General features: G+C 39.2%; 1 protein-coding gene across 1 annotated transcript; it reads right to left on the reverse strand.

Moving 5' to 3' along the window:
• Positions 1 to 3,869: 3,869 nt before the first annotated feature.
• Positions 3,870 to 4,883, reverse strand: LOC132044356 (uncharacterized mitochondrial protein AtMg00810-like). Its single transcript, XM_059434853.1, has 3 exons — positions 4,719 to 4,883; positions 4,253 to 4,526; positions 3,870 to 4,183 (listed from the first exon to the last, which is right to left on the reverse strand). Exons 1-3 carry the CDS (start codon positions 4,881 to 4,883, stop codon positions 3,870 to 3,872), a joined length of 753 nt encoding a protein of 250 aa, XP_059290836.1.
• Positions 4,884 to 14,116: the final 9,233 nt, after the last annotated feature.

Below are 14,116 nucleotides of genomic sequence, written 5' to 3' on the forward strand. Positions count from 1 at the left end.
CCGAATTGTATCAGGGAGTCGAATCAAAGCAGACGCATTGGCTTAATGGAGTCTAGGAAGACCTTACAATATCATTACTTATCCCAGGAACTTACCTGCGTTAGCTAAGGTCCCCTACATGTTGGATTTACTTCTAATGGCTTCGGTTAGGCACTCACCGGAGGAATCAATTTGTTTAAATTTTAGAAGAAGGATTTTCCCTATAGAATTCTCCTTTTTTGCCCCGTCACGGAGATCCTTTCTATTTTCGATCTTGTTGATCTTTCTATTTTGTACAAAGCTTTCTGTGGAGATTTAGATGTTTTATCTGACTCCAATGTACCTAAGTTTTCTGCATCGATAAAGGGAGACGCCACCATATACGGCAAAATAATGGAAATGGATTAAACTATGAACATGGTTTGCCTACCGGGTTGGGTGCAGGTGACTCCACGACTATTTATCATGATAGTATGATAGGTGTGGAGACTGTGTAAGAGATAAGTCATACGGCTGGATACGTATTTCTTAGATCCAGTTGGTGAGCTTTTGATTGTTCCTAGCGGTAGCCGATTTTCTTTCAACTTATGCTATTTTTAGATATTATATTTATTTCCTAAAAATGCCACACAGATTATGTATTCAGTCTTAAATTCTTAGAGGCTCATGCCAATTTTCAGTGGGTTTGAATTAATAGATATTTTAACGTTAGATTCTTCATTCAGATTTCAGATAGTATTAAATCTTTACTTTGTTAGCTTTTATTTGTTAGCTATGTTCAATAACACCTTTTAGCCACCTAGAACAGGGACTCAAAGGATAATGTAGGTTGGGTGTCAATCATGTCTCAACTTAGTTTGAGGGCGTTGCTAGGCCACCTCCTTATATTGAGATTTCATGCTACAATTCTTCATTTCTCATCATATATACGACAGGGGCGGACCTACGTTGGGGGTTGGGGGCACGTGCCTCCGATAGCCTCAGGAAAAACACTATATATATATAGACACACACACATAGAGGACCCCTTAAATATCCATTTAGGAGTCCATTAGTTTTCTTTTTCTTTCTTTTATTATTTACTAGCTATTTATTTATAAATTGAGCCAAAATTATTTGCACATCCTCAAGTTTACTTTAAAATCAATCGGCCGCCTTTCGATTTTGAATAAAACATTTTCTCCTTCTATCCTATGCAATGTTTATTCCTGTCGACTTTTTTATTCCCATTCATCTCATACCTTTATAAATTAATGTTATTATTATTTTTCTAGGTGTTTCACCTATAATATAATTAATGTTATATTATCTTATTAAAGTTTTTAATTTAAATCCATTAATATTAATTCTATTTCTTATAATTGTTATCGTAATATAACGTGCATTAGGTATTACTTCTGTGTCTCTCTATTTGTGTTTGTGTTTGTCTATGTCATTCATGTATACAAATTTTTGAGTTTTGATTGTAATTAATTAGATATTTTTAAAATTAAAATTTGATTTAAAATATAAAAAGATAATCTTTTTGAAAATTTTTACAAAAATTACATATATTTAGTAACAATTTTTTATTACCTACATTAAATATATGTTTACAAAACTACCAGTGACTCATTTTTTGTTTGAGAAAAAATGGGAATTTTGAAGTTTAAAATAGGCTTAAAACAAATGTCTCCCCTTAGCATCTATTTTGCAAAGAAATTTACCTGCTTTTTCTTTCTTTTTTTTTAAAAAAAATTTCTTTTTGTTGTTCAGAGTATAAAAACGAGTCAAGTTTAAGTATGATGAATGACGTATATTTATTATATTAAAATTAAATTAATTATATTCTAATGTTAATGTTTTGTTGATAAGTTATTATACTCACTAAGTTTTAAAGAGTTGCACGCCGAACTTTGACACTAATAGTTAGCATGTTTAAAGGCAAAGGTGCCCTCGTCGTGCTCAAATTCTGGGTTCGCCTCTGATTATACGATATTATATTGAGATGGCTTAGCCGAACGGTAATCGAACACCACATGTTGGCGCGCATTTAACTTATGACACATACTAAGTACCCGTTGATTTGTACTCAAGATCACTTTTCCTGTGATTTATCATCACAGGTACAGGTGTTGGTGCTAACAAATGTGCGAGTTCGGATTTTCATCACCTCTCTTCCATTATGGACGGTATGCCTTATCATATGTCCTTCCATTATGGACGGTATGCCTTATCATATGTCCGGTGTCAGTTTGTTCATTTAGATCATAAAGGTTACATAGACGTTAATTGTTGTCTAGTTTATGTCTTTTATCATTTTATGGAAGTCACACATTGTATGTATGAATAGTTATTTTTGCAAGTACACCGTTTTATGTAATAACACATGTTTAGGCCATTGATATCACGTTTTAAGAAATGTAAGTGTTCATGAAGTATTTATGTTTTCTACTCGTGCATGGATTACGTATTATGTTGGTTCGCTTGATGGTAATTTATTAAGGTATTTGGTGCCGGTCATGTTGCTCTAAATTTGGGATGTGGACAGAAAGACTTTTGAAACTTATGTGTCTAAAACAAATTATACATATTTGTATAACTATAAATCATCTCATTAATGGTAAATGAAAATTTAAAATTAAATCTATACTATATTAAAAGCATGAAACCCCTAACTTAAAAAAAAAAAAATGAAACCCCTAACTTAAAAGTTAAATTACGAAAATACCCCTTCTAAATAATTTAGATAATCTACTTATTACAAAAACTAATCCGACGAAGTGAAGCCTAATCAAATCCCTCTATGGCACTGTTTCTAATCGTCCTATCTATGGAACCGTTTCTATCGTTTTTAAGTTGAAGAAAACGCATATTGTGATACACACTTTCAATTCAAACAAGCGAAGTTACCATTTCTTTTTCCTTTTCAACTTAATCTCTTAGACACTTTGTTCAAAGTTGATCTTGTGCAATTTTTATATTTGATAATTTGTAATAGAGTTTTATGAGACGGAGTGGGATTCGTTGGCAACCTTGGGTTGACATTTTTCCAAAAACATGCAACTCCTCTCGCCATTTCAGGTTATGCATTTAATTTCTATTTTAGGATGTTTCAAATGTTTGGCACACTTGTATGAATCTTCACACTTTATGAACCAAATGAAGGAAAAGTTGATTGGAGAAGCTATTTGAAGATCAACACAACTGGGTTTACATAAATAGCGGAGAACACAATCATATATTTTATCTTAACCTTTCTTTCTTTATAAATTTGGACCATTCTTTAAGCATGCATTAATAATGCTACTGTTAATATTTGAAGCTAAGAATGACTATTAAGACCAAGAACATATACTAATCTTCCATATAGAGATTATGGAGATCATAAGAAAGAAGAAGAGAGATCAGAGAAAGAGGAGAGACTAGAGATACTGAGAGAGAAAGAAATCTCAACTTTATTCATCAAGCTTAATCTTCTACATACACATATACATCATATATATAGGTTGTATACACAGCTGGTATACATAACTGTTTTCTTGAAGCTAGTTATAACTAACTTATATTAAATGAATAAACTGAGTATATTTCCTTATTCTACACTCCCCCTCAAGCTAGGTGGGGTGAAATGTATCAAGTACACCTAGCTTGGACTTTAGATATTCATGTTGCACCGTTGACAGTCCCTTAGTCGCATATATCGGTGGCCGATCCGTTGCAGAAATGTGTTGTGTAGCTACTAGTCCTTGTTGTATCTTCTCTCTTATAAAGTGACAATCGATCTCAATATGTTTGGTTCGTTCATGGTAGACAGGATTTGCTGCTATTTGTAATGCAACCTTACTATCACTGTAAATGAGTACTGGTTATGTAATTTATATATTTAGTTCCTTTAACAACCCCAATAACTAGGTTAACTCAGCTACAGTTGTTGTCATACTCCTATATTCAGATTCAGCAGATCTTCTTGACACAATTGTCCGCTTTTTTGATTTCCAAGATACAAGAGAGTCTCCAAATTTTATCATGAATCCTGTAATAGATCTTCTGGTAATGGGGCATGAAGCCCAATCTACATCACAAAATGCGGTTATTTCATTTCTAAACTTGCTAGATAGGAGCAATCCTTGTCCAGGTTGCTTCTTAATGTATCTCACAATTCTCAGTGCTGCATCTATAGGGGATTTCTTTGGATCTTGTAGAAATTGACTGAAGGTTTCAACTGCAAAAGAGATATCTGGTCATGTTATTGTTAGATACAAAAGCTTCCCTATAAGCCTTTGATAACTACTTTGATCAGTAGAAGGATCCTCCCCTATGCAGACTTTATCTTTGAAAGTTTCATCATATTGTCTAGATGTCAACTTGACATTGATATCAATTGGTGTATTTGCTGGTTTTGATGTTGCTAGTCTAGCCTCAGAAATAAGTTCTAAAGCATATTTCCTTTTATTCATAGTGATTCCTTTACTAGACCTTGCAAATTCAATTCCAAGGAAATACTTTAGTTTACCCAAGTCTTTCATCTTAAAGGCATTTTGTAAGGCAGTTTTGATTTCTAGAATCTGTTCCAAACTGTCTCCTGTAATTAGCATATCATTCACATAAAAAAGTATGATCACAGTGCCTTATTTTGAGTGTTTGGTGAAGAGTGAATGATCATGTTGACTTTTCTTGAATCGAAACTTGAGAAGTGCTTCAGATAGCTTAGTGTTCCATGGTCTAGGTGCCTATTTTAATCCATACAAGGATTTCACCAGTCTGCATACTAAATTTTCCCCTTGATTGTGAAATCCTTGTGGCATATCAATGTAGATTTCATCATGTAAATGTCCTTGTAAGAAAGCATTGTACACATCCATTTGATGAATATGCCACCCCTTAGCAGCAGCTAGTGAAAGTACAGTTCTAACTGTCACCATTTTAACCACAGGTGAAAAAGTTTCTTAAAAATCAATTGCTTCTCTTTGACTGTATCCTTTTTCTACCAACCTTGCCTCCTATCTTTCCACCTCACCATTTGCCTTATACTTGATCTTGTACACCCATTTGCACCCTATAGGAATCTTTCCTTTTGGTAATGCCACCACCTGCTATGTATTGTTGTTTTCTAATGTAGTTATCTCCTCCTTCATTGCTTGAATCCACTTGGGATCTTTTGGTGCTTCATTGTAGCTAGTAGGCTCAGTTGTAGTTGATAGAGCAGCTATGTATGCCTGGTACTCGTTTGAAAGTTGATTATAATTTATATATCTGTTAATACTGTAAGGAATATATTTGTTGATGTTGAGGGACACAAAATCTCTCATCCAGATAGGAGCATGTTTTGTTCTTGTAGATTGTCCAGTTTGAGTAGGTGGAGCATTTTGAGGTTTTCTTGGATGATCAGGACCCTCTTGTATATTTTGAGGATCAACAGGCTGATCTTCTTGATCAAGTTCCTCTTCTAAGTATGGCGCATCTTGATTCAACATGTCTGAATTCTTTGTGTTGAGTAGGTTGTGTATCAGCTTGAGTATGATCAAGAAATTGTGTGTGTGTCACTGCTTGTGGAACTGAGTTGAAATGAATAACTGCATAATCATGCCATGGTTCTGCACTATTTGGTCTTGGTGTGGTGTCCATAAACATTGGTAGTTGGTTGTTAGTTTGATTGGAAAAAGGGAATACTTCTTCTCTGAAGATTACATCCCTGTTGACCAAGAAAGATAAATAAGTCAAATCATACAATATATATCCCTTTTGTACTTCTGAGTACCCTATCAGTACAACAGGTTTTGATCTTGATAGCATTCTGTCCTTTTGAGTTAAGTCCTTAGCATAACATAAGCATCCAACCACTCTTAGGTGACTTATAGATGGTTTTCTTTTATAGAATTGCTCATAAGGTGATTTGTTCTGTAGCACAGTGGTAGGCAACCTATTTATCAGATAAACTGCTGCTAGGACACAATGACCCCAAAATTTTATAGGAATGTGACCTTGTAGTCTAATAGCTCTAGTCACCTAAAGTATATGTCCATGCTTTCTTTCAGCCACACTATTTTGTTGAGGTGTGTATGCACAGGTTTTCTGATGTATTATTCCTAACTGTTTGAACATGCTATCACAGATATTGTTTATGAATTCAGTACCATTATATGTTCTTATTGTTTCGACTGTCTAGTTAAACTTATTTTTGGTGTATGCAAAGTAGTATTGTAAAGAAACACACACATCAGATTTTTGTTTAAGAAGAAATATCCATGTCATTCTTGATAGATCATCTACTATAATAAGGAAATATCTATTGCCATCAAAAGTAGGGGTTTTGCAAGGTCCCCATAGATCCACATGAATCAAATCAAAGCAGTTTGTACTTCTAATACTACTAATTAGAAATGGTGATCTGGTCTGCTTAGCACATGGACAAACTGTACAAGTATCTATTTTATCCTTTATTTGTTGTGTTCTACTAGGAAACGTTTTATGTAAAATACTAGAAGAACTATGGCCTAGCCTTTTATACCACAAATTTATATCCAGCTTGCTTCATGTTGTTGAGTAGAATAACTAAACTCTCTTCTCAGTCTTGCAGCATGACACATCAACAAGTATAATCAATCATTAACTCTACCAATCTCCTTCACCCTGTAACGACCCGTTTGGTCGCTATTGTGTTTTCGACCCTTTTGACCCTTTCACAAGCTTGGTTAGCTCACTTTTGACCTGAGGGAACCATTGGCACGCTTCCCAAGGTGTCTAGATCGGATTCGGGCAACTTTTTGTGAAATATGGTCTTAAAGTGAAAAACGGTTGACCTAAAGTTGACTTTTGGGTAAACGGACCCTTTTCAGAAATCCGTTAATTTGAGAGGTCCGGATGGTCGTTTAGAACTTGTGTGTATATCTGGTTCGGTTCCCGATGCACTCGGATGCATTTTGGGAATTGGGTTGCGAAATTGGAATTAAGGTATCGGGGGTTGACTCGATCAACGAGACCTCCGTTGGGAATTCTAAGGCCAAGAGCGCATTCGTAGCGTGTTTTTCTGTGTGTCTATGCATATGGTATGTGAACAGATGACCTTGGGAATTAGTCAAAAAATCGGATTGAATCATGAAACTTGGATGGATTTCTAGTGTCTGGTGCCCGCTTTGGTGGCACTAGAACCGCGGGGTGACGGTAACCCTACCGCTGGAGCGACTCCGCTGGGGCGGTCCCAGCTTTGCCGAAGCGAGTGACGGGCAGTGAGTATAGTTAATGAAGTGTTAAAAGCCTTTAGTCCCTCATTATTTCCCATTTCGATATTTGAGCTCTTGGGGACTGTTTTTAGAGATTATTGGAGAAAACTCTTGGGGGTAAATCTTGCTAATCCTTTTACTATTTCATTAATCCTAATCATCATAGATTTCCTTTTTCCTTAGTGATTCCTTAGTTGTGGAAGATTAAAAGTGGGTTTTGATGAATGTTCTATCTAGGCTTATTAATGATGAAATTGATGGGGTTTATGCTAGATTTTGATTAATCTAAGGGTGTTAATAAAAAATCTTCTATTATTAGAGTTGAATTCTTGAATCAAAGAGTTAGGGTTTATACCCAAAATTGGGGGTTTTACTTCAAATTCGAAATTGAGGGATTCCATGAGTTAAATTAGCAATTAGTGGTTGGGTTATGATCTCCTAGTGCTTAATTTGATGTTTCACTTCCGAATTTCCCATTTTTACCTTGTGGGCCCCGTTTCCCCAAATTCTAGGGTTGGATTTGACCTAAATTGAATGGTAGCAATATTAGTATCGCTCTTCATGATTTCTAATCTAGATTTCGAATATGCCTAGCGGAAGGGGAAGGCGATAGAGTGATTTGTTGGTGTTTGTTGTTCGGCCATCCAGATAGGTTATGGCTTACCCTTGGTGAGACTTCGTATAGCGAAGCATATATTTAGATTATATCATCGGAGAAAGCATATAAACCTTCAGGTATGATGTTGGGTTGGATATTGTCTTAGATTGGGCCCTGGTGCGTGATTGGGGCTAGCCACCCCGTTGTGTAGTGATTTGATTGCTCTATTGTGTTGGCTTGACGCCACGTGTTTTTAGTAGATATTGGACTATGTTGTTCCTTCTTGATTATGATATTGTTGGCGTACCTACCGTTGGTACTTGTGACACTGATATATTATTAGCGTACCCCTTTGTTGGTACTTGTGATATTGAGTAGATTCTCGATGTTGACATATGCATTGCACTCATTCTCATTCTTCATGATATAATGTTGATAGACTGTTATTACTTAATGAAACACTGTGATGAGCTGAGCTCAGTTTGCATGAGAGTGATGTGAGTACTCCGATGTCCGATGGTTGTCCCAGAATTATGGATTGTGCAATGTGAGAGTCTGTGATCCGAGGTCATTTACCGGAGCGGAATGAGTGTACGATGCCCGAGGGCTCTTGCCGGGTGAGATGAGATTGATATTGTGAGGTGTCGATATGCGGCACGTTGATAGGTTATATGAGATCTGGTCATTGTCATCTTCATGTTTACATATGAGTTTCTTTCATGCTTGCTTTTCCATTCTTGAAATCATACTTGCACATTCATCTTGCATCTATGCATATATATAAGGCACATTTGACAGGGGGTGACGATGTGGCCTATGCTGTGGCAGTTCGTGTATATATATATATATAAGGCACATTTGACAGGGGGTGACGATGTGGCCTATGTTGTGGCAGTTCATGTATATATACAAGGCATATTTGACTAGGGGTGACGACATGGCCTATGTATGATAGCATATATGCGAGTAAGGCACATTTGACAAGGGGTGACGATGTGACCTATATTGTGATTGTGCTCGTGATCCGATGAGGAATTTCAGAGCGAGTGATGTGTGGACACCCTGGGTTCCCCATGGGTTGTGCTACCGGGACGTCTATACTTCCGTCCAGAGTACATGTGCATACTGCATTACATTGCATTGGTATTCTTACATCATTGCATTGCATCTTGGCCTATATTTTGATGATCCGGTGTTGTACTTGTGTTGATTGATTTCCGATTGAATATATATTAAGACTTGGCATACTTGGGTTTAGATGCTTCAACCTAGGTGATGACGGATTCCTGTTCTGATTGTGTATGACTTATACTTGTTGATTTATCTTCCTATCCTGCTTTATTGTCTGAATTGTGTTAGTTATACTTAGTCGGCCGATGATACCTACCAGTACTGTTGTTTTGTATTGACCTGCACTTGCTGCATTCCTTTATGAATGCAGAGTATCAGGTTGGGTCTGCTTCCATCTCTCGTGGCTAATCGTCGTCATCAGCATTGTTGCGAGTTTCCAGGGTGAGCACGAGACATTCGCTGCGTTAAAGACTCTTCCTATTTTATGTCTTATTATTCCTATTTAGAGACATAGACAGATTTATGTATTATTACTCCAGACTTATATATTCTCATTAGATGCTCTTGTATGGCTTAGACCAGACCCTGGGGTTATTTTTTTATTATTCCAGGTTGGGTCTACTTCCATCTCTCATGGCTAATCGTCGTCATCAGCATTGTTGCGAGTTTCCAGGGTGAGCACGAGACGTTCGCTGCCTTAAAGACTCTTCCTATTTTATGTCTTATTATTCCTATTCAAAGACATAGACAGATTTATGTATTATTACTCCAGACTTGTATATTCTTATTAGATGCTCTTGTATGGCTTAGACCAGACCCTGGGGGTATTTTTTTATTTCACACTATTTTTATTATAATATCGTAAGACTTACGTGATTGTTCTTTTCCGCTTGAAATGATTTATTTATTTATGTCTTTACTTTCGTTAGGTTGAAGGTTCGCTTACCGAGGTAAGAAAGGTAAGTGCCCGCACGGCTTAGCCAAATTGGGTTGTGACAAGTTGATATCAGAGCCCTAGGTTATCCGGTCAATAATACAGGAGCGTGTCTAGTAGAGTCTCGTGGATCAATACGATGAGCTCCGTACTTATCTGCCTGAGGCTATAGGACATTTAGGAAATCTCACTTTCTTTCACTCTTTCGTGCTACTTTATTCTAATTGGTATCTGGAACAATCGAATTGGTATCTGACTCTTAGCTCTCCTCACACAGATGGTGAGGACTCGAGCTACGATAGCTCGAGAAAAGGTGCCAGAGCTCGCAGCTACTGTTAGCGCTCGAGGGCGAGCGACAACCAGAGGGAGCGGCAGAGTTTGAGGCCTCGGGGCTGCCCCAGCCAGGGGTAGGCCTCCTGTGGTAGGATAGCGGCGAGAGAGATCTCCGTCTCCAAAGCTTGAGAATGTGGCTCCAGCACAGTCACAACCCGAGGTTACTTCTAGTCAGGTCATGCAGGATACTATGGCCAAGGTTTACTTCATCTTGATGCCCAGTAGGCCACAACCGGTGTTACTACTCCTGGCGAGGGTTCGCAGACCCGAGTTGGGGCGCACCCCTGAGAAGGGACCTACTCGGGTAGCACATCCCGCTGTAGCTATGGCTCCTCGCATTGATGTGGTACCCGCCCCTAGTGATGATCTTAGGCCCATGGAAGGCGCTGTTATGACCGTGTCCGATCAGGATCTTGTTGGGAGATTCAGGAAGTTAGAGTCGTCGAGGTTTTCTGGTACCTCCTCTGAGGATGCTTATAAGTTCATTCTAGATGTGCACGAGTTGCTACACCGGATGGGGATCGTGGAGACCCACGAGGTTGACTATGTGTCCTACCAGTTTCGCGGCGATGCGAAGACTTGGTGGAGGTATTTTGTGGCTTGCGCACCCGAGCGTCCCCCCCTCCCCGACTCGACTCGGGTCTCACCGGCCTTCTCGAGAAGTATGTGCCCCGGTCTTTGAGAGAGGCGCGTAAGGAGGAGTTTCTACATCTTGAGCAGAGGGGTATGTCTTTGGAGACCTATGTGACCCGCTTTCTATATCTGGCTCGTTATTCCACTCCTTTGATCCCTACTGAGGCCGACAGGATCAAGCGTTTTCTTGGTGGGCCAGTGGGCTCTCTACATATTCCTTGCCTTCAGATGGAGGTTATGAGGGCTTCCATCCAGTTCATTATCGAGCATGCTTCTATGGTTGAGGGCGCTAAGGCCCGTGCTTTTGGTGGTGGTGACAAGAGACCGCGTCAGACTGGGAGTTATGGTGTTTCTAGTTCGCGGGGCGTCGGTCAGCCTTCTAGGCCGTATCAGCCATATTCCGGCCGCCCTATGGACTTAGCCTTGCAGGCTTATTCTAGTGGGCCATCCCGACTGAGGGTCTCCGATAGCTCGTTATCTCGATCGGTTGACAGGATTACTCCAGCTGGGTCTTCCGTTTCAGTCTATCAGACTCTGACTTCCAGAGGTTGCTTTTTGTGCTGAGTGATTGGTCATTTTTCTCAATATTGTCCATGACCCAGGCACGGTCATCAGTTCCAGAAGACTCTGGCATCTTCAGGTAGCCGAGGTGGTGTTCCTTCGAGAGGTGGATCTCATTCTGGACATTGTGGGGCCCAGTGTTACTCATTCCCAGGTAGACTCGAGGAAGAGGCCTCAGATAATATTATTTCAGGTATCATTTTTGTCTGACCTAGAGCAGCATCTGTGTTTATTGATCCTGGATTCACTTATTCGTATGTGCCTGCATATCATGTTGTGTGACTGGGAATGCCTTGTGATAGCATAATTTTACCTGTTCATGTGTCTACTCTGGTTGGAGATTCTGCTGTTGTGGATCGAGGTTATCGGTCATGTTTGGTTACTTTTATGGGTTATGACACTTGGGATTGTGCGATACACGGGAATTTAGAGAGTTCTCAGTTAGAATTGAGTGAGTTAAGAGAAGCTATGATGATTAGATTTTGTGGCCTACTATTATCACCCTTGAGTGTGATTGTTGCGTAGCTTAGAGAGGGAAGTCTACGGAAATGGACTAGTGATAGGTGGAAATTCCATGAGATTCATGATTGGCAGTTAGTGATAGCATAGTTCAGTGAACCGACATGTTGAGGTTTATAAGAAGTGGCTAGGTGGTACATCGTCGTATAAGCTTTGTAACGTTCTACGGTAGATGAGTTAGCATGCCTTAAGAGAGAATATTGTGAGGTCCCTATCATGTGAGGACTAGAGTTATATTTTCGAGATGAGACCCTACTCGTGGTGATATTTTATATTGTAATGTAATATTGACTGAATAGTTTGGGTAAGCGCTTTTGGTTATTAAAGACTTGGGGGTGATCGCGTGAGATTTAGAGCGGCAGTGTAAGACTGGATATTTTTGGAGAATTTACGAGCATATTGAGGTGATACTATGAGAGGTTTGATGGTTATATAATTACTATATGAGGCTTCAGGTTTGCGTCGAAAAGTTCGGGTTTGTATCGGATTTGCGTATCGAGTAAAGGTTGAGAAATATGAAGATGGGAATCGTAAGGTATAACTCTTCATTACTAAGTGGATAACTTGGATATGACTTGAATTGTGGAGCCAAAAGCGATAGACGGGATTTGTTATGCGGGGTATGACTATGATTGGTTTCGAAGTTCGGAGTCGGTTCTAATGACTATTAGTAATATTCGAGAGTTGTGCTTTCATTTGGGGTCAGCACAGTTCAAGATAAGCGTAATGGTCTACAGTTACAATTCCAGGAAGATATTTAAAGATTCGATGCGTTTCGGCTCAGGTTCGGGAAATGACAGGTTTACTGAGCCTTGTATGGATTGAGAAGGAACTGTTGTGCGAGAGGTCTTATAATGATCAGTTGGTTGCTCAACGAGATAATCAGTGGTATGATTCCTGCATTGTGATTTGAAGGTTTAGGAAGTTTCGAAATTGGCTAAGTTGGCTGCCGGTAAGACCGCGCTTTTTGACAGAATTGCGTAGAGATCACAGATGAATCAAGGATTCTTTCTGATAAGAGTAAGTTACGAGTTCAGAATTTTTGGTTTGTGTGTTCTTATGTTTCTAAGGAATCGGGGTACGAGAAACGGCTCTAGTAAGTGCGAAGGAAAAGTTAGCAAAATTAGAGTATTTCATCGGTTCAGAAGGGGTTATGGTTGTGACCATGTTTTAGAGGATTGCATTGGTTGGGGAAGTAGTCGTGGGGCTTTTTAATTGCATTAAGAGTTGCGGTTTTATCAATCGGAGGATTCAAGTAAGCGATTCATTTATTCGAGGATCAATTGCAAAGGAAATCCGAATATAGAGATATGAGAATTAGAGCTTGAGCTAAGTTTAGAGAGTTGTGACTGGTAAACGAGCCGAGGTGTATTGACCTGTTTGAGATTATTCGTTGTGTTGATCCTGTGTTTTATGAGTTAGTTTTCAATAGGCCTGTTGGGTGTTCACCCGAATTTCCATGTTTCTATTATAAAGAAGTACCATTCTGATAGTCCTATATCATTCGTTGGGATTCAGTCTTGTTCGATGAGAATCTTCCCTATAAGGAAGAGTCCGACATGCGTGGTAGATATCTTCAGTTATTGCCGATTCGAGCATTTTTCGTCCTCCCTTTTGTCGCTCGAGGACAAGCGATTGTTTAATTGGTATCTGATGTAACGACCCATTTGGTCGTTATTGCATTTTAGACCCTTTTGACCCTTTTTCGAGCTTGGTTAGCTCACTTTTGACCTAAGGGGATCATTGGCACACTTTCCAAGGTGTCTAGATAGGATTCGGGCAACTTTTTGTGAAATATGGTCTTGACCCAAAGTTGACTTTTGGGTAAACGAACCTTTTTTGAAAATTCATAGATTCTGAGAGGTCCGGATGGTCGTTTAGAACTTGTGTGTATATCTGGTTCGATTCCCAATGCATTCGAAAGCATTTTGGGACTTGAGTTGGGAAATTAAAATTAAGGTATCGGGGGTTGACTCGGTCAACGAGACCTCCGTTGGGAATTTCAAGGCCACGAGCGCGTTCGTAGCGTATTTTTATATGTGTCTATGTGTATGGTAAGTGAGCAGATGGCCTCGGGAATTAGTCGAAAAATCGGATTGAATCATGAAACTTCGGTGGATTTCTGGTGTCTGGTGCCCGCTTTGGAGGCACAACCACCGCTGCAGTGGTACTAATGGAGCGGTAACCCTGCCGCTGGAGCGGTCCAAGAAAAGCGGGCCATTTGAAGCGGTTGAGGGAAGCGAGCGGCTTGGCCAGCGTCGCCGGTTGAGACGGGCAGTGAGTATA

The sequence above is a fragment of the Lycium ferocissimum genome, unplaced genomic scaffold (genome assembly GCF_029784015.1).
Source record: "Lycium ferocissimum isolate CSIRO_LF1 unplaced genomic scaffold, AGI_CSIRO_Lferr_CH_V1 ctg4237, whole genome shotgun sequence".
NCBI classification, from domain to species: Eukaryota; Viridiplantae; Streptophyta; class Magnoliopsida; order Solanales; family Solanaceae; genus Lycium; species Lycium ferocissimum.

Excerpts from the sequence above, each read along its gene's own strand:
- LOC132044356 (XM_059434853.1), bottom strand. The coding sequence starts at position 4,883 with ATGGTGACAGTTAGAACTGTACTTTCACTAGCTGCTGCTAAGGGGTGG. Across the intron at positions 4,527-4,718 it reads AAAATTTAGTATGCAGACTG|ATTCTAGAAATCAAAACTGC; the intron begins GTGAAATCCTTG and ends AGTTTGGAACAG. Across the intron at positions 4,184-4,252 it reads GGATCCTTCTACTGATCAAA|TTGAAACCTTCAGTCAATTT; the intron begins GTAGTTATCAAA and ends TCTCTTTTGCAG.